At 39.4% G+C, this 19660-nt stretch overlaps 1 protein-coding gene across 1 annotated transcript in view; it reads right to left on the bottom strand.

The window, feature by feature from the left end:
* Positions 1 to 8844: 8844 nt before the first annotated feature.
* Positions 8845 to 19660, bottom strand: part of slco2b1 (solute carrier organic anion transporter family, member 2B1) — a 46724-nt gene continuing 35908 nt past the window's right edge. Inside the window, exons 10-15 of the mRNA XM_059526678.1 lie at positions 19332 to 19521; positions 18649 to 18781; positions 16720 to 16901; positions 14932 to 14996; positions 14152 to 14272; positions 8845 to 9481 (exon numbers count right to left, since the gene is read on the bottom strand). Coding sequence (XP_059382661.1) covers positions 9268 to 9481; positions 14152 to 14272; positions 14932 to 14996; positions 16720 to 16901; positions 18649 to 18781; positions 19332 to 19521 — 905 coding nt within the window. The 3' untranslated portion in view covers positions 8845 to 9267. The remainder of the gene's footprint in view (positions 9482 to 14151; positions 14273 to 14931; positions 14997 to 16719; positions 16902 to 18648; positions 18782 to 19331; positions 19522 to 19660) is intronic.

The raw sequence follows: 19660 nt of genomic DNA, 5'->3' as shown, positions 1-19660 counted from the left end.
GTAGTTAGATTTTTTTTTTAAGAATAGAATTAGAATAGTGAGTGTTAAAGTTAGAGGGTCAAATAAAGATGGAAGAGATGTGTTTTAAGATGATTCTTGAAGATGGCTAAGGACTCGGATTAAGTTGGGGAGATCATTCCACCAGGAGGGAGCATTTAATTTAAAAGTCTGTAAAAGTGACTGTGCTTCTTTGGTATGGCACAATCAAGCGACGTTCACTTGCAGAACGCAAGCTTCTAGAGGGCACATAAGTCTGAAGTAACAAATTTAGGTAAATAAATTTATATATATTTTTTTAAATATACTTGTTTAGGGTTGCCACCCATCCTTAAAATACGGAATCGTCCCGTATTTGAGAATAAAATAGCGCGTCCTGTTTTGAATCAATACGGGACGGGGTTTGTCCCGTATTTTTGGAGTTGTCTTCAATGCAGCATCGTCCCACCGGCATTCTGTGGAGACTCGTCCTATTCAGCCCCTGATTGGGTAATACTCGCTGCCATCGTTGGATTGATTGGTTTGTTTCAGGTTCACGGCCAATCAGAGTCGGAGGAGGGCTGGTCTCTTGGCAGAGAGTCGATTTTAAAGAATGGTGGAGGCTGCTCCAGATACACATTATAATAAGGTTCATTTATTAAACATTAGTGTATTAACTAACATGAACTAACAATGAGTAAGTAATACATTTGTTACAGCATTTATTAATCTTTGTTAATGTTAGTTAATAGAAATACAGCTGTTCATTGTTTGTTCATGATAGTTCACAGCACACTAACTATTATTAACAAGATTATAAAGTATTATTAATGTGGAAATTAACATGAACAAAAATGAATAATTGCTGTATAAGTGCAGTTCATTATTAGTTAATCTAGTTAACTAATGAACCTTATTTTAAAGTGTTACCAATTTGTTTATTACAGTTAAGGTGTAGAGTCAGACACATAAGCATTATTTTAATAAGAGGCAAGAGAGGTATATTTAATAATAAAAATACAGTGCCTATGTGAAGCAAATAAACAACTAATTTAAATTATTGCAATCTTCAATAGGCTACTGTATAATTAACAATAGACTATATAAAATAGATTATCTTACTACTAATAATAATAAAAACATTGTGTGTTTTACATGAATTTAGAAATGTTTGTAGATCGATTATTTATTATGTGGTTTCACTGTTTGGATAGTGTTACTGTATGCAAACAGTGACAGATATTTTATCCAAAATCAGTGTTCACGCCACCTTATACAATTACTAAAGTTCATTAGCAATTAATATTTTTATGAAAACATGTTTTAAGTTGTGATTTACCACCACTGGCACGTCATCAGATCTTTAGTGATCGTGGCCCCGAGGGGTGCCCCCAGGCGTCCCTTTTTACTGTATTGAAGGTGGCAACCCTATACTTGTTTGTGATTTATTTATCTACAGGTGCTTCTCAATAAATTAGAATGTCGTGAAAAAAAATCATTTATTTCAGTAATTACACTCAAATTGTGAAACTCAGGTATTAAATAAATTCAGTGCACACAGATTGAAGTAGTTTAAGTATTTGGTTCTTATAATTCTGATGATTTGGCTCACATTTAACAAAAAACCCACCAATTCACTATCTCAACAAATTAGAATATGGTGACATGCCAATCAACTTATCAATTCATACACCTGCAAAGGTTTCCTGAGCCTTCAAAATGGTCTCTCAGTTTGGTTCTACACAATCATGGGGAAGACTGCTGATCTGACAGTTGTCCAGAAGACAATCATTGACATCCTTCACAAGGAGCCATAAACATTCATTGTCAAAGAAGCTGGCTGTTGACGGAGTGCTGTATCCAAGCATGTTAACAGAAAGTTGAGTGAAAAAAAAAACGATGCACAACCAATCGAGAGAACTACAACATTATGAGGATTGTCAAGCAAAATCGATTCAAGAATTTGAGTGAACTTTAAAAGGAATGGACTGAGGCTGGAGTCAAGGCATCAAGAGCCACCACACACAGACGTGTCAAGGAATTTAGATACAGTTGTCGTATTCCTTTGTTAAGCCACTCTTGAGGCGTCTTACGTGGGCTACGGAAAAGAAGAACTGGACTGTTGCCCAGTGGTCCAAAGTCCTCTTTTCAGATAAGAGCAAGTTTTGTATTTCATTTGGAAACCAAGGTCATAGAGTCTGGAGGAAGGGTGGAGAAGCTCATAGCCCAAGTTGCTTGAAGTCCAGTATTAAATTTCAACAGTCTGTGATGATTTGGGGTGCAATATCATCTGCTGGTGTTGGTCCACTGTGTTTTTTGGAAATCAAATTCACTGCCCCCGTTTACCAAGAAATTTTGTAGCATTTCATGCTTCATTCTGCTGACCAGCATTTGTAGATGCTGATTTCATTTTCCAGCAGGATTTGGCAACCTGACAAATTAAACATTCGATCAGACCATGGTTAAAACATGAGGAGCCAAATTTCTCAGAAAGGCAACAGGATGTTGTAAATCAATTCCTAGTGCCACAAGTCAGAAGCAAGTCCACAAACCAACCAACTCTTTCACAGAACAGCTTTAAACATTAACACCATTGGAACAATTATTGACCATTTCAATTCAGAGAAGAGATTGTCAAATTTGGGGCAAGTAATCAAGATTGATGGTCAAAGAGATGCACAGCCTGACCATCACATGTAAACCTATGAGAGTATACAAGATCTTGGATTGACTTCCCCCCCAACTAGAAGAACCAGACTGAAATTCCTAAGGGGACCTTTTAACTTCTGGTCTCCACAGAACATCCTTATATCAGAGAATGGCACAGGAACTGTCTTTTATAGATGTAGATGCACCAAAATGAACTCAAAAAGACTTCTAAATGAATATCAGTCCATTGCTTAACTCCATATTCATTTATATGTAACCCACACATTTGACTATCATGTTTATAATCACTTATTGTGTATGTATTTTAATAACTATTGGATAGCTTAAGGATTCATATTCATGTTTAGTATGTATGTGTTTGAATCTGTTTGCTTGAAACGTTTCTGACCATCAGTTATTTGTCAAATGTATTATATTCTTGTTATAGGAATCATTTCCAAAATTATACCCTGCAAGAGCGGGAAAATTAGGACCTTGTGCTTGATAAGATAACATATGATTTATGATACCCTGAGCAAAGACAATATCTAATTGGTCAAGACAACATTTGAGGTGTGGCCAAAAGCACAGTTTAAATACTCAGGACACCATCAAATTTTGCTTTTAGCCTGATTTTAGCGTTTGCTTCTTAGCTTTTGCTATCAGTCATGCCACCTCTTAGCCTGCTTTTAGCTTTTGCTTTTTAGCTCTTGCTTTTAGTCATGCTTTTAGTCATCACTGTTAGCGTTCTCTGAGTGCGGTTCCAGTGAGCTTTGGATTTCGTACGCCTGCTGCTACTTAGCCACGATGAGAAGAAACACCACCGTCCCGCCAAACTTGACTTCTATTGTTTTACTTTAGTTTCTTTTTTTTTTCGTTGAGAGTTTCATGTTCTGAGTTAAGTTTTGTAACACCGTGTCTCAGAGTCTGACCTCGAGTGCCCGTTCAACTAGCCCACAACTCCGCATCGTGAGACAACGACCAACCACAGGCTTCCCAAGACGTCACTCCAACAACTACTGAACTTCCAGCCAATCATCAACCTCGGGAAAACCCCTTTTTCATCAACAACAAAGGGGACCCCCTTTACACAGGCAATGCAAGTAACTTTACCTCCAGACTCTCATCTGTACTGTTGTATCTAATATAATTTTTACCTCATTGAGGAACTCAATGCAAGGGTTAATTAAGTGATTGATGGCTATTCATGTCTATGCAATTTCACATGTTGCTGTAAACTTGGGATTACACATTTTCATTCTCTTAAACTCATTCTTCCCTAACTTTCTCTCTTCCTGCAACTTGTGTGAATGTGTGAGTGCGTATGCTTATGTGTTAGATTAGTTTATATGTCTTAGATTTATCTAATAAACCCTTATTCACATTGAAAAGAGTAGTATCTTGCATTTTGTGCTTACAAGTTAATGGCCTCATAATACACCTGGTGCAATGCGACGCAAGGCGCAGCGCAAGTGTGTTTGCTAGTTTCAGTCCGGCGGCATTCACATTTTCCCGTCCAGCGCCACGTCGTTTAATTAGCCAATGCATTTGCGCTCATTTTTGCACCCATGGGCGTGCTGGTCTAAAAAAGAGGTGTGTTCAGGCGCATTCCTGGCGCATTGCTATTTTAAGGAGCTGAAAATAGACTGCGCCATAGACCAGCACAAACCTGGTCTATGGCGCAGACGAGCAGCTCCGTTTCATCTCTGAGACGCGTTCTGTCTTTGGGCTTGCCAAATGCCACGTGTAAATAGCAAATCCATCATGGCATGAGCGCAACTGGCTCTTAAAGGGAATGGAAGGTGAGACTCTGATTGGTTTATTGCAGGTTATGCCCAAAAAACACCCATTACTCATTAAGAGAATAGGGACCCGTTTAGACCATGCGCCCCGGCACGCCAACCGTTTTTCCGTTGTTAAAATAGCAAAAGTGGATTTGGACACGCCCTGAGTGCACCTGCACCGTGCGCATTACACTTTGCATTTAGATCGTTAAAATAGGGCCCAATGTCTTAAACTGCCGATCTTGTTACTGTGCTAATTAAATAGTATTTTCACTATACTTTGGATATGAATATGCAGTGCAGATTTTTTGTTGTAGGCCTATGGCTCGTTCAATTAATTTTGTTCAATGAATTTACCGCCAGTGATCTGCCATGAAACCTTTGAGCTAAATTGACCTGTTTCCCTTAAAAGAGACCAAACAATGCAGATGAGCTGAAGGCCACTGTAAAAGAAACCTGGGCTTCCATACCACCTCAGGAGTGCCACAAACTGATCACCTCCATGCCACGCCGAAATGAGGCAGTAATTAAAGCAAAAGGAGCCCCTACCAATTATTGAGTACATGTACAGTAAATGAACATACTTTCCAGAAGGCCAACAATTCACAATTTATTTATTTTTTTGGTTTTTTTTATAGGTCTTATGAAGTATTTGAATTTGTTAAGATTGTGAATTGGTGGGTTTTTGTTAAATGTGAGCCTAAATCATCACGATGAAAAGAACCAAAGACTTAAACTACTTCAATCTGTGTGCATTGAATTTATTTAATACACAAGTTTGACAATTTGAGTTGAATTACTGAAATAAATTAACTTTTCCATTACATTCTAATTCATTGAGAGGCACCTGTATGTGTGTGGAAAGGCTTTGTGTTCGTTATGCTCTGACATGCTTAGATGAATTTTGAAGGGATATCAGACCATTTTAGGCAAACAGATAAATGCATGAATTCCAAACATGCATTTCAGGGAAGATCTCAAAATAAATTGAATGTCTACCTTGTTGTCTGTTATCTTAATCACTGTTTTCATCTAGTTTAGTCATACAAGTATTTGCACTACTGACAGCCATAAATGGGAACTTCAGCAGCAGATGGCATTAAGATTAAAAAAAAAAAAAGTCTGTGCTTGGAATGATCACAGGAAGTCATTATTGTCCATCCCCCATTCTCCTCATCTCTCCAAGTATTTGAATACCAGTTTTTGTGCAGCAAAAGTTCAACATAGGTCAGCAGCTGTGAAAGTGGACACAGTTATTCTTGTGTTCTTACTGTCCTGGCACTCATCCAACTGAGTAGAAGCACAGTTATGGAATGTTGAAGTGATTAAGTGCAGTTTAGGCTGAATAACAATTTATCGCTGCTTCCGTAAAAAACAGAAGGATGCCTTTCCTAAAAGAAACTAAAATATATTAAAACCAACCCTCTGAAGTTAGATTTCAACCTCAAAACTGTGTAAATATAGGGCAGGACATTTGATTAAACAAGTCTAGCAAGGGCTGGGTTAAACAAGCCAACCAAGATATGTTGCTCAATTTAGCCCTACAGGCAAAGTTAAAATATTTAACCAGATCAAACCAAGATACCGTATGTTGCAATATTGAATTGATTTTACCAAAGAGGTCATTATTTTTATATTGCTTATATTCTGTGTAATATGTAATACTTTTAATATAAATATATATATATATATATTTGTTGAAAAATCCAACCACTTACACACAGTCTGAGAGGAGAGATATCTAAAAGAGGTGAAATTTTCTAGTACTGTGGGGATTTTATTAGCATATGGCACTGAGCCACAGTGAGTGGGGCACTAATGGTGACGATGTCCACTCAAGGTGTGTTACTCTTCCTCTTTATCAGCCCATGTAATAAGCATGAGCAGGGGTTACCAAGTTTGGTCCAAGTTAAGGTTAAACCCTGATCAAACACCTGAACTAGCTAATTAAGGTCTTGCTAGGTATACTTGAAACTTACAGGTAGGTGTATTGAGGCAATTTGGAGCTAAACTCTGCAGGACATAACCAGGAGATAAATAAGGAAACTGAAAGATGCAGCATCAGATAGAAGTTGTAGAAATGAAGCCAGACATGTGGGACTCTCTCATACTAAGAAAAGTGACAGAAATAAGTGGTAATCAAGCAACTTGAGATAATACAACTCTTCCCAGCGCTGTTACACCTATTGCTATGTGGTAAGGAGGATAACACATTCCCCACCTCTGTCAGGATTCTGGGCTGTTCCGTGTTGTGTTTTGCCAGTTTCTGTTCCTGTATTTCCTAATTTGGTCCTTCCTGTTTCCATTAGGTTCCCTGATTAGTTCAGCTGTTTTTAGTTAATTATACTCATGTCCCTGTCTATTTATTTCAGTTATAGTGTGTCTCGGTTGGGTCAACTTGTTATTTTCATTTATTTTCTGCCATTTCCAGTGTTGGATGTATCCTGTGTTTCTTGGATTAAAGACTGTTTAATTTATTCCTTGTCTCCAATGTTTCTTGCCATCACAGATTGTGACAACCTCAACCCTTAATTTTACAGAAACACAAGGGAAGCACATTGACATCAACTTTCTCCTCTTCATAATGTACAGGGCAACTGAATAGAAAGTGGGACGCTCTGCTGTAACTACTTAATTGCATAACTACATTGCATTGGAACCCCTGGATATAAGCCTCCATCTCCATCTCTCTTAAAAAAAATTGTTCTCTCTGTTTTGTCATTTAGTAAACTTTATTGGTTTCAACCATATTATTCCTTCTTGAGTCTCTTTAACAAGAACTTAGATTAATGTATGGATTGAATAGTGATTGTGTGACCTATATGAGGGAACAACCAGTGATACCCTTGGTAGTAATATCAAATGATAGCCTATAGCGATGTCATCAGGATACACATACACCGGTAGGCAGTGGCCCACCTTACCGTGACCACGATGTGGTCACCCAGAATTTAGTTTACCCACCTCTTTTTTTTACCACTACACCTCTGGTAATAGGCTAGGCCAAAGGTGTATGTTTGCTTTTGACATTGGTGGGAACATAAAGCCAAACACCTCCAAGCACGCCAGCCAAAAAAAAAACATCCAATCATTTTTGCTGTTTTGATAGACCTTTGATCAAAGTTTCATGTCACCTAAATTCTTCAACTATATCATATATTTGTCAACATTTTCATAACTCCTAAACGATTTTTTTATGAACAATAGTTATATTTTGAACCATCAACATCAGCATCAGAGTGCCGGTTGTCTTTATCACACATCACTTTATTATAATATTAATCAAATTGTTCCCAGGATAATTCTGAAAGAATACTCTGACTGAACCTCACACTCTTATTCAGTGTTGTTTTTCTATTCTGTGGATATTTCAGCTAGCATTTGATTTATTAAACAACATCAATTTAAAGTTAAAGTTTGTCCAGGACGGCTCAGGATGCTGTTCCAAATCCTGCTCCACCACAGAGTGCCACTTACACATTATTTTTATTTTACCATAAAATAGCCATAGTTTGCACTTTCTATTTCCGTTTGCTCTCTTTTGTCAAACACCTTCAAAACTTCAAACTTATTGATGCAACTTGATGTTAATTCCTGAAGTGAACTTATATATTAACTGTTTTGGACTGCTGTCTTGAATTGGGTAAAATATATTAACTGTTTTGGACTGCTGTCTTGAATTGGGTAAAATACCCGTGAGTTGTTCTAAACTTGGCGCTGCGCTTCTCTACATTCACCATGTATTGTAGACTGTTTTCTACATAAAACTGTTCATTTAACTTCTTAGGTAATATCAATAGTATAAGCCATGCATCTTTTAAAGGCTTTCTTAATCTTTAATAAGCAGGCGTTCTCAAACACAATTTTACTTAAAATCAGTGCCCTTAAAATATAATTATGAGATTAGAAACAGAAACTGTAATATTTTGATTATGTTACTAATGATTATTTGACCTGTATGTAGGGCATTGTACACAGCATTTTAGTTCAATCAAAACACATCAAACAAGCCATTTCTGAAATATGAAATTTGTATTTTTGTTTCAACAAAACATAGATAAAAAATGAGATGGATCACAACATATAAAGTGATATAAAATCTTAGTTGATTAAACACGTACAGTATAATTATGTGAAGTTACATGTCACATATATTCACGTGACTGGTTATTTATAAATGTGCCATAGTAAAATATAATTCATATAAAAGCTTCAGATGAACCAATTCATAAATGTGCCATAGTACAATATAATTCATATAAAAGCTTCAGATGCACCAATATGAATAGATCTTTCTTACACCATGAAATGTAAACAGATCAAACACATTACATCCACAACAACCAAAAAAAAAAAAAAAATGTGTTAGTGTGCACTGCAAAATGACTAACAAACTTGTCATAAACACATCACATTAAACAAAAATAAAAAATAATCACCACGGAAGTCGCACCACATCAGAAGGTCTATTTATATCAACATACTTGGCTCCTTGTCTACACTAAATAGTGAGTTCAAATAACGCTACTCACATTTTCACATTTTTAGCATATAACTGAGTGCTCACAGACAAAATATATAAACTCCAAGGAGAAGTAAAGAAAATATTTCAGGCTTACTGGCAGAGATAATACATAAACAATATCATGTATTTTAAAGTGGACGTTATTTCTTTGCATTTATATGTTTGGCTATTGGCAGCTGTTTGTAGTAATTAGTCACAGTCTGGTTTCACCCCGTGTCAAACTTAGCCTATTTGAGTAGTTGCACTTACTCCAGGTTTCTTAAGCCTTACTAAGAAACTTACTAACTTTCACCCCACAAAAAGAAATTCCCATAATTAAATTAACTACTGACTTTACTCTCTGAGGCTCTTTTGAGTATTGCAGTGTCTATCTGAATTGTTCAACATCTGTTTGGAATCTTTCATTTCCTGGGAACTTTCACTTTTGGTCTGATTGCTGATTATCTCATTCTGTTCCTGCGTTGAATATGTTCTTCTAAGCACCATAAAAGACAGGAAAAAACAGACAAAACCACCAAAAATAAAGAAAATTTGAAGTCCCAGGAATCTGTGAAACAAAAAAATATTTAACATATGTTAGTTCACCCTGCTGAAAAAAAGAGCTTAAAGCAACACAATAGGCTCATTTTCCAACTCCCCTAAAGTTAAACAGTTGAGTTTTATCATTTTCGTATCCATTCAGCCGATCTCCAGGTCTGGCGGTAACAATTTTAGCTTAGCTTAGCATAGATCATTGAATCTGATTAGACCGTTAGCATCTCGCTCAAAAATGACCAAAGAGTTTCAATATTTTTCCTGTTTAAAACTGGACTCTTCTGTAGTTACATTGTGTACTAGGACCGACGGAAAATGAAAAGTTGTGATTTTCTAGGCCGATATGGCTAGGAACTAGGGGTGGAACAATACATGTATTTGTACCAAGTGGCAACCTCCCGCTCTCTCTCGTGAAGCCAACAAGTAAGTGACTAAAACTGTAATTCGTCGACTGGCCGCTTTGACTCCCCATGTTAAAATGCCCCAATTTACAGCAGAAAAAAACATGATCCCTTTCGATACTTCATTCATACTGTGTATGGGAAAAAGCTCCTTTTTTCCTCGATACTGAAGCCTTTTTTCAATAACGCAGTGCAACTGCACTGCCATTGGTTTAATCTGTAAACTTTTTCAAACAAATGACAGCGCTGCGACGATGCAGCGCGCCAAAGCCCGCCAAAATGGGCGGGGCGAATGGCTATATAAGCAGACAAATCGCCAGAGGAAATCAGATCTCACTCCTTCAGCAACGACTTCACTTCGCTGGATCTCGACTGAACGCCTTCGCAGGAACGAGCTCTCGCCGTCGAAGAGACACCGCAGCGGATCAGCTGAGAGGGTGGGGTGATTCCCACTTTGGTAGAGCCAGACGACGCTCAGGTCCTCCGCGCCAAAGTGATGACGCTGTTAAGGAAGGGAGCCATAGAAATAGTTCCTCCTCAGAAAGCAGTTCGAGGTTCTACAGCCATTATTTCCTTGTCCCCAAGAAAGATGGCGGTCTCAGACCCATCTTAGACCTCAACTCCTAAACCTCTCCCTCATGAAATGGAAGTTCAGGATGTTGACATTGAATCCGATCATCACGCAGATTTGCCCCCCGAGGACTGGTTCTTCTCCCTGGACCTGAAAGACGCTTACTTTCACATTACACTTACTTACACATACTTTTTTTTGTCTCAGTCGACCACCAGGAAAAGACCACAAGAAACAGATGATTCTTCTGCACAATCTGACTTTGCTGCAGCCTGGAATTGAACTGCTGGTTTCGTCTGGTCAGAGGACAACTGGCCCCCCAACTGAGCCTTGTTTCTCCCAAGGTTTTTTTCTCCATTCTGTCACCAATGGAGTTTCGTTTCCTTGCTGCCGTCGCCTCTGGCTTGCTTAGTTGGGGTTACTTCATCTACAGCGCTATCATTGACTTGATTGCAAATAAATGCACAGACACTATTAAACTGAACAGAGATGACATCACTGAATTCAACGATGAACTGCCTTTAACTGTCATTTTGCATTATTGACAGACTGTTTTCCTAATGAATGTTGTTCAGTTGCTTTGACGCAATGTATTTTGTTTAAAGTGCTATATAAATAAAGGTGACTTGACTTGACATCCAGATAGCCCCCCATCACAGACGATTCTTTAGATTCGCGTTCGAGGGTGTGGCTTACCAATATACAGTCCTTCCCTTTGGGCTGTCTCTAGCTCCTTGCACTTTCACGAAGTGCATGAACGAGGTGCTTTCCCCTCTGAGACAGATGGAAATCCGCATTCTGAATCTTGATGACTGACTCATTCTAGCCCAGTCGCTAACCGAGCTAGCCCACCACAGATCCATGTTCCTGAGCCACTTAGAGTGCCTAGGACTTAGGGTCAATTTTACCAAGAGCTCACTGCATTAGGTTCCTGGGAGCGGTTTTTGACTCAGTCCATATGAGGGTGGTCATATCACCAGAACTCGCTCTGGTACTTCAGCAGCTTATGGCCTTCTTCAGGAACAAAGCCTGTTTCCCTTGAAGTTCTTTCCGAGGATGCTAGGGCTGATGGCTTCCGCCTCCCCAGTTTTGCAGCTCGGCCTCCTATGAATGCGGACCCTGCAAAACTGGCTGAAACTCCGGGTCCCACCTCATGCTTGGTGGCATGGCCGCTTTCGCATCAGGGTCAACCAGGCCTGCCTAGCAGCCCCTGGAGCCTTGGACAAACCCTGTTTGGTACAGTCATGGAGTACCCCTACAGGCAGTCTCCAGAAGGATGGTGCTCTCGACAGATGCGTCCAACCTGGGTTGGGGCGCTCTGTGCGACGGCAGACCAGCCTTTGGCTCATGGTCGCACGAGGAGAGCCATCTCCATATCAACTGCCTCGAGATGCTGGCAGTAGAACGAGCCCTTCAATCCTTTCAGGCGATCCTGAAAGGGCGCCACGTCCTAGTCCAGGTCGACCTCTTCGCCTCAGAAAGCAACTCTCATTGCCCAACTTATTTTTCGAAGGACACAGATGCGCTGGCCCACGACTGGCCCAGCCTCCTCCTTTATGATTTCCCCCCGATCGCTATGATCCCTCAGGTCATCAGACAAGTCAGGGAAGACTGGCACAGAGTCCTCCTGGTGGCCCCACTCTGGAGGAGCCAAGTTTGGTCCTTGGAGCTATTCAGGCTTTTCATGAAAGTCCCATGGCCGATCCCCCTGAGGCGAGACCTCCTCTCTCAGGCGAACAGGACAATCTGGCATCCGCGGCCAGAACTCTGGGCTCTGCACGTATGGTCCTCCGATGGGAGCCACTAAGCCTCCCCAGGGACGTGTTGCTCAGGCTGTTGAGCAACACACTGTTGCTCAGGCGAGAGCCACGTCTACAAGAAGCCTCTATGCCCAGAAATGGTCAGTCTTTGTTGACTGGTGCTCAGCACGAAACGAAGACCGTTGAGTGTGACGTATCTCCGATACTGTCATTTCTCCAAGAGCGTCTAGACAAGGGTCTCAACCCCTTCCACGCTCAAGGTGTACATAGCAGCCAACACAGCATTTCATGCTCCTATCGCTGGCCAATCAGTGGGTCGAAATAGCCTCATTGTGCGTTTCCTGAGAGGTTCTAGGTGGTTGAAACCCCCGCATCCCCTCACCGTTCCCACTTAGGACCTTCACACGGTCCTTGGAGCACTCAAAGGACCTCCCTTTGAGCCGCTGCGGTCAGCTGATCTTCGGCCCCTGACGCTCAAAACCGCTCTGCTACTTGCTCTAGCATCGGTCAAGCGTGTTGGCGATTTGCAGGCCCTCTTGGTGAGCCCTGCATGCCTTGAGTTTGGTCCCAATAACTCAAAGGTCATTTTAAAACACAGGCTTGTTTACGTCCCTAAAGTGCTCTTGACGCCATTCAGAGCACAGGTAATTTCCCTCTCAGCTCTGACTACATTGTCAGGTGAGCGAGAGTTGGATTTACTCTGCCCAGTGAGGGCTTTGAGGATAAACATTGAGCGGTCACAGCCGTTCAGGCATTCTGACCAGCGTTTTGTCTGCTTTGGTGGCCGCACCAAGGGGTCTTCGGTCTCAAAGCGACGCCTCTTGCGTTGGATAGTCGACGCTGTTGCTCTATGCTACTCCTCTATGGGCCTTGAGTGCCCCATAGGAATAAGAGCCCACTCCACTAGCGGGATGGCCTCTTCATGGGCCTGGTCAAGTGGTGTCTCTATCAAGGACATCTGTGAGGTGGCCGGCTGGTCCTTGCCGTTCCCTTTTGTCAGATTCTATAACTTGGACCTCCAGACCTTGCACGCTCGGGTTCCTTGGGATTGATACGACGGCCTCTATCAGACTCCGTCTTCATGCTACCTCCAGGGAGCTAGCTCCCTCTTAGCAGTGTAGCGTCAAGGGATCGACGGCTCCAGCCTCTCACTTATCCCCTGGCCCCCAAGGTGTTCAAGATAAGACTTGTCGTTCCCTACCGTGGCACGGCGCGGTTGAATTCGTTCCCCATACGCAGTATGAGTGAAGTATCGTAAGGGAATGTACTCAGTTACGAACGTAACCTCGGTTCCCTGAGATACGGAACGAGTACTGCGTTTTATTCCGTGCCACAAGGCTGCGGCTTCAGTGTCGCCGCTTCAGTCATATGACCTGATTTCCTCTGGTGATTTGCCTGCTTATATAGCTGTTCGCCCCTCCCATTTTGGCGGGCTTTGGCGTGCTGCAGCGCTGTCATTGGTTTTAAAAAGTTTACAGATTAAACCAACCTGCTGTTGCCACTGTCAAGCTAGGTGGGCGAAGCTTTAGTAACCAGCTCCCGCCTTTTTGCCCATTTTCGATTATCCGGGAGAGTCATGCGGTGACGTGCTGCCAAGATGGCGATGGCCCGTTCTCCACACTTTAAGCCTCAAAAACTCTCTTCAGGAGTCTACTTTTTGATAAAGTACAAACTGTGCTGTAAAGTTAGCAATGATGTGTGTTGTGTGTGTGTGTGTGTGTGTGTGTGCATGCACCCGCACGATCACTTCAACTGTTTCCTTAGGGCAGACAGGGAGACACTTTTCCAATCTTGGCCAGATGGGAGGCCAACTACACCAGTTGAACCAATTAAGACCAGCACTTTTTTTCTTTTCTTTTTTGGCATATTATTTCTTTTTATAAAATCCATAGTAATACATACAATATAAGCCACACTCTACTTTTCATAGCAGATTAATTTTGACTTTTACCTGTGTCTGAAAAGATCTAAATCATAGTAGCTACATGATGTTGTCTTATTGCATTTCTTTCCCCACAGAATGCATGCGGTATCGATGGCACGGCCATACAGAACTGGAGCTGGAAGGAATGCTGTCAGGGAATTAAAGTTCCTTGTTAATATATCTTTTAACAAAACATTACTAGACTCAGCACAAATGATCTAACCCTCCACTGTGTTGATCAATACCATACACACATTCAAGAGTTACATAAAGCACCACAAAACGACTACAAGACCCATAACTGAAAAACTCAAATATTGTCTTAACACACCTATTCCTGGTAATGACATGATATATGTTATGATGGTGAGTTATTACATTTAAGTTATCACTGCAGCTTTCACAATACTGGGAAAACTTGTTTTATAAACAAAGACAGATAACACTAAGCTAAACAGGGCAGGTCTGAATATGCCCGAAAACATTTCGAAACACTTTAATTTCACCAACGCTTTTTTATTTTATTTTTGAGATTTTGCCTCTTTAATAGATTAGACATACTACAAGTGCAGATCAGATTTAAACCTGTTTTAAGCACATGATCACCATGGCTTAGCATGCATGTGAACTGGTGTACCAAGGCTCCCACTACTACTGCCTGAAATTGTTACTATCATGCTTTGATATTCTTGCTTCAGTTTTTTTTTTTCACTAACTCAGTGCCCTCATACCAGGTTTTGGTTGTAACATGTTTCTGTTAAAAATTTGACATGTGTCTGTTCTGCATGAACAACTTCTTTTGCTTACCAAGTACTCGAAACAGCATGAACTGAATTCCCAAGGCAAACGATTTGTCTTCTGGAGTCACAGTCCTGAACAAAAGCCAGCAAATCACACATCATTTTACATTGTTTGTATAAATAAGACATTTCAGTTAAATTTAGTAACTTTAGTAATCCTATAGTATGAGCACTTTGAAGTTTTCTTTAACATATCTTTTCAAAGTAAGTGCCTGTGGTCTGTTATTACACTGATAGCATTTTTTTTTCATGTTGACAGGGCCTGCACAGGCAGGTTTTTGACAATGGTATAAAGATACTATGACGTATTATAGCTGAAGGGCATAGATGCATAAATGCGTTACATATCTGGCTTAAAAAGACAAAGTGGGAGAAAACATTAGTCAGTGTAGCGATTAAAAGGTCAACCAGTGTTAATTTTAAGGGTTCTATAATTTGAAAACTGACACTGTAACATGCTTTAAGAAAAGAAACATGTAAATTGCAATTCTGATTTCATAAAAAAAAAAGAAATCATGCATAATTATAACTTCTGCACTACAACTAATGAGGAAAGGAATAATTAGCATGATAAAATAAATACATTTTATTATGCTGTAGGTAGCAACTATGGAATTGTTGCACTGCAACAAGTTGCAACCTGCTAAGCAAGTTCACCTTGACACTCTTCCTTTTAGACAAATCATGCCACAACGTTCACTGCCATTAGTATGATGGCAAATCAATGCCAATAATAACCGAGCATACAACTGATGCTTGCACGCGCGGTAAATCACTTCCGCGGGAGGAAAACTAAATCGGACGCGAGGAAACGGGAGCCCGCGAGCTCATTTCAAACTCCCGCGCGCGCGCGTGACATGTCCTCTGCGCGCAATTCAAGCCCTCGCGCGCGAATGGTCATTCCCCACATTCCCGCGCTCGATCTTCTCACCTCTGCTAGCGCTAGTCGTGGGGCGGGGCTTGCTGTTTTAGTTGTTATCTCAAATGTCATTGGTTATTCCCCTTTTCAGTCAGTATTGGATGCCTGTTAGAAGATTATTAATATTTCACTTGACTTGACACATGACTTCATCAGTGGACCAGATACATGTGGGTTATCATTTCATTGTTTTATTTATTTTTGTTATTAATCATCTTCTAACAGGCATCCAATACTGACTTCAGGAAAAGGGGAATAACCAATGACATTTGAGATAACAACTAAAACAGCAAGCCCCGCCCCACGACTGACAAAAATAAAATTGTTCGCGCTAGCAGAGGTGAGAAGATCGAGCGCGAGGATGTGGGGAATGACCATGCGCGTGCGAGGGCTTGTATTGCGCGCAAGGACTTGCATGTCACGCACGCGCGGGAGTTTGAAATGAGCTCCCAGGGTCCCGTTTCCTCGCGTCCGATTTAGTTTTCCTCTCGCGGAAGTGATTTACCGCGCGCGCAAGCATCATGTTGTATGCTCGGTAATTATTGGCGTTGATTTGCCGTCATACATTAGTTTTTAAAGTAGCAACATTTCATTGTTCTTCTCATAAATGTATTTTCATTCGATTTTCTGTTCACTTGACCAAAATTATGAAATTACATACAAATTTACATAATAAACACATTTTCAAACCTTAACTCAATACTTAATTGTGTTATATACAGAATATGAATATAAAACACATTAAACTTTAGAAAAACAGACATACAGATATGTAACTGTTAGATATTTATAAAACATAAAGAGGTAACATTAGATGTTCACTTTAAACAGATCACAGTTACATAAAATAAAGGGAAATTAAAATAGACGGAATACCTGAGGATCATCATAAAAGATGTAGTGTGGGAAAGTGAAGCCACAAAGCATGTAATGGAGGACAGGATCATGAAGGGAATGAGCCGATTAACACACTTATTTCCACAAGGTCCTGAAAGTGCAAAGCCTGGAGAGCCATTTGATGCCACACATTCACAATCTGTGTAGTTATGTGGGAGGTACTGAAAAGTTAAATTTAATAGTTTTGAGAGGTTACTTTCAGAATAAATATATTTTGCAATATTTCAACTATTGTTGTTATTCTCATATTTGCAGGGAATTAAAAAAAAAGCTTGTATGAATTAAAAAAGTCAATATCAATAAATCTGTACCAGAGTTAGGCAATAAACTCATAAAGTATTAAACATGCAGCCACTATATATATTTTGCATCATTATATGCTTGTTTGTGCTACATACCTTATTAATGAATAACAGAGACTTTAAACAGCTTCTAAGAAACCTTTAAATCCATTAACACTATTTTGTCTCATAACATTTCTCTATTGCTAACAACGCCTGGAAGATAAGTAGTATACTGTTCAGGAAGAGAAGTTTGTTTGTTTTGAAAGCAATTAAAAGGATAAGGCATGGAGGAAGTTGTTCAGGCTTTTTCTTTTCATGTGGCCAAAGTAGGTCATGAAACATTTAGAATTTATGCAAAAGCAAAATTTAGGTCCAAAACACATAATATGCATACAGCCACACACAAATAAACATTTTGCAGATAGAAAATGCTTTGTATATAAACCAAAAAAAAATGTACTTTTCAAAAGCTAAACATCTTAAATAGTCAAATGAACATTCCATTATGACATGCAAACAGAGCATATTTCTACATAAATACTGTCCTATTTCCTGACTGCTCCCATTTTCTTTTCACTGATTTGCTCTCCCAGTGGACAGAGGCTGTTACTGTGTATCTAAAGGTTGCCAATCTGTTTTGGAAGGCTGAGACTGAGTTACTTTCCCACTGTGTTATATTTATATAGTAATGTATCTGCGTCCTCATTGATGCAGTCACAGCAGTATGCTGACATGCTCTACTTTCACTTCCAACTGCAGTTGGTATCCACTTAAAACAAGTAATCGTCTTGGTACTTTGAGCAATTGGTTGTTTTAACATCTACATTTGTGTTTGTAGGTCTGGGAATGTGTTTGTTTAAACCACTATTAAACCATTTCCCAAAGTAAAATTCCCTAGATGATGTACAACTCCATTAATGACAGAGTACATGACAACCAGAATATATATATATATATATATATATATATATATATATATATATATATATATATATATATATATATATATATATATATATATATATGTGTGTGTGTGTGTGGTCATCTTGTTAGTGGCATGTATCATTTTCTCTTCCACATGCCTCTTTGATTCATTGCATCTGTGATTACATGCAATGATGTTCTGGGTGTTCCCTAAACATTTTGAAACTCTAAGGGATAAGGGAATTTTAGTGGTCATCACTTACTTACCCTCATGTCGCACGAAACTTGCATGATTTACTTGTTTCAGTGGAATACAAATGCAGTTAAAGTTAGTGGGTTCAAAAACAGCATTGCACCCAACTGACTTTTTAAGGTCCTGTTTGTGAGGTTAAATGCTGAATGCTGAGGCAGTTGTCAAAATATCTTCTTTTGTGCTCCATAGAAGAAAAGCATCTTACAGATGTGGAATAACATAAAATTACATGGATAAATGACAGAACAGCCTTTATTTCACATGAACTATCATATTAATCATCCACTGAGTTCAGGAATTAATTACTTTTCTTAATAATTCAGATAAAATCCTTTTGGTTAGTTCAAGCCAACCACTGTTCTTGCAAAACTCATGTATCAGCCTCCCTTTTTGCAACATTAACAAAGTACCATTCAGTTCCAGTAATGGAAGTTAAAGATAACTTACTTTCTCTTCATTGGGTTCTACTGTCTTACATCCTGCATGACAGGGAGAAAGAAATTCCACTCCATCTGAGCCACAGACAGGGTTAAAGGCTTCATCAGAACAGGAACATGCATTGCTACACTGCTGAGAAGATCTGGGGACAAAAGTAAACAAAATCAAGGCAAAGGCTCATGGAAATAACAGGGTGCCTTGTGGCAGAATTTTAAGCATTTGAAGAAAATTGTTCTTTGCATATTAAGAGAATTAAAAAGAAAAACTACTAGTCTAAAATCCTTGAGGAATGTAGGAGAAAATGTAAGTGAAAATTTCAGCCTGCAGTTAAAATGTGGTCCACATCCAAAACTTTGTAATGGAAAACAGCTGTCAGAGGGTTTACACAGAACAAGACACTGTTGATTATTTTGTATGTTGTAACTGGAATTGTGGGCTGAATCACTTAGATGTTGGCAACCCAAATGAACACTCTTTTATATTTTACCTGTATGTAAACAGAATGCATTTAAATCACCATATAAAGAAAGCATATAAAAAATCCTAAATATAGGAAAATAATTAACTTGTGTATTTTCTTTCCTAGAGGTTTTATGGTCAGATTTATTTTTTGGGGGGAGGGCCAAATGTGTGTTATTCACCATATAAACTGCACAATATTTAAAGCATTTAAACATCAAAAAACAACTCACAAATGATAGTTGACACCAGAAACATTATTTGTGGGGCAGCCAATGAAGAGAAGTGGAATTGCGAACATAATGCTAACAAAAACTGCCACCGTACACATCGCCGCTGAGGACCTCACAGTCAAGCCCAACTTGCGTAGTATAACTCCTCCAGCCATTATACCTAACATGGCTGAAGGAATATTTAAGCCACCTGTGAACAGACATACAGACAGAACAAATAGGTACAAAAATATAGGATTTTCTAAAACAAAAAAAAAAGAAAAATAAATTATAGAATTTTTTTTATTTGATATATATATATATATATATATATATATATATATATATAT

The sequence above is a fragment of the Carassius carassius genome, chromosome 36 (assembly GCF_963082965.1).
Source record: "Carassius carassius chromosome 36, fCarCar2.1, whole genome shotgun sequence".
NCBI lineage: Eukaryota > Metazoa > Chordata > Actinopteri > Cypriniformes > Cyprinidae > Carassius > Carassius carassius.
This window is presented reverse-complemented; position numbering and strand designations above follow the sequence as displayed.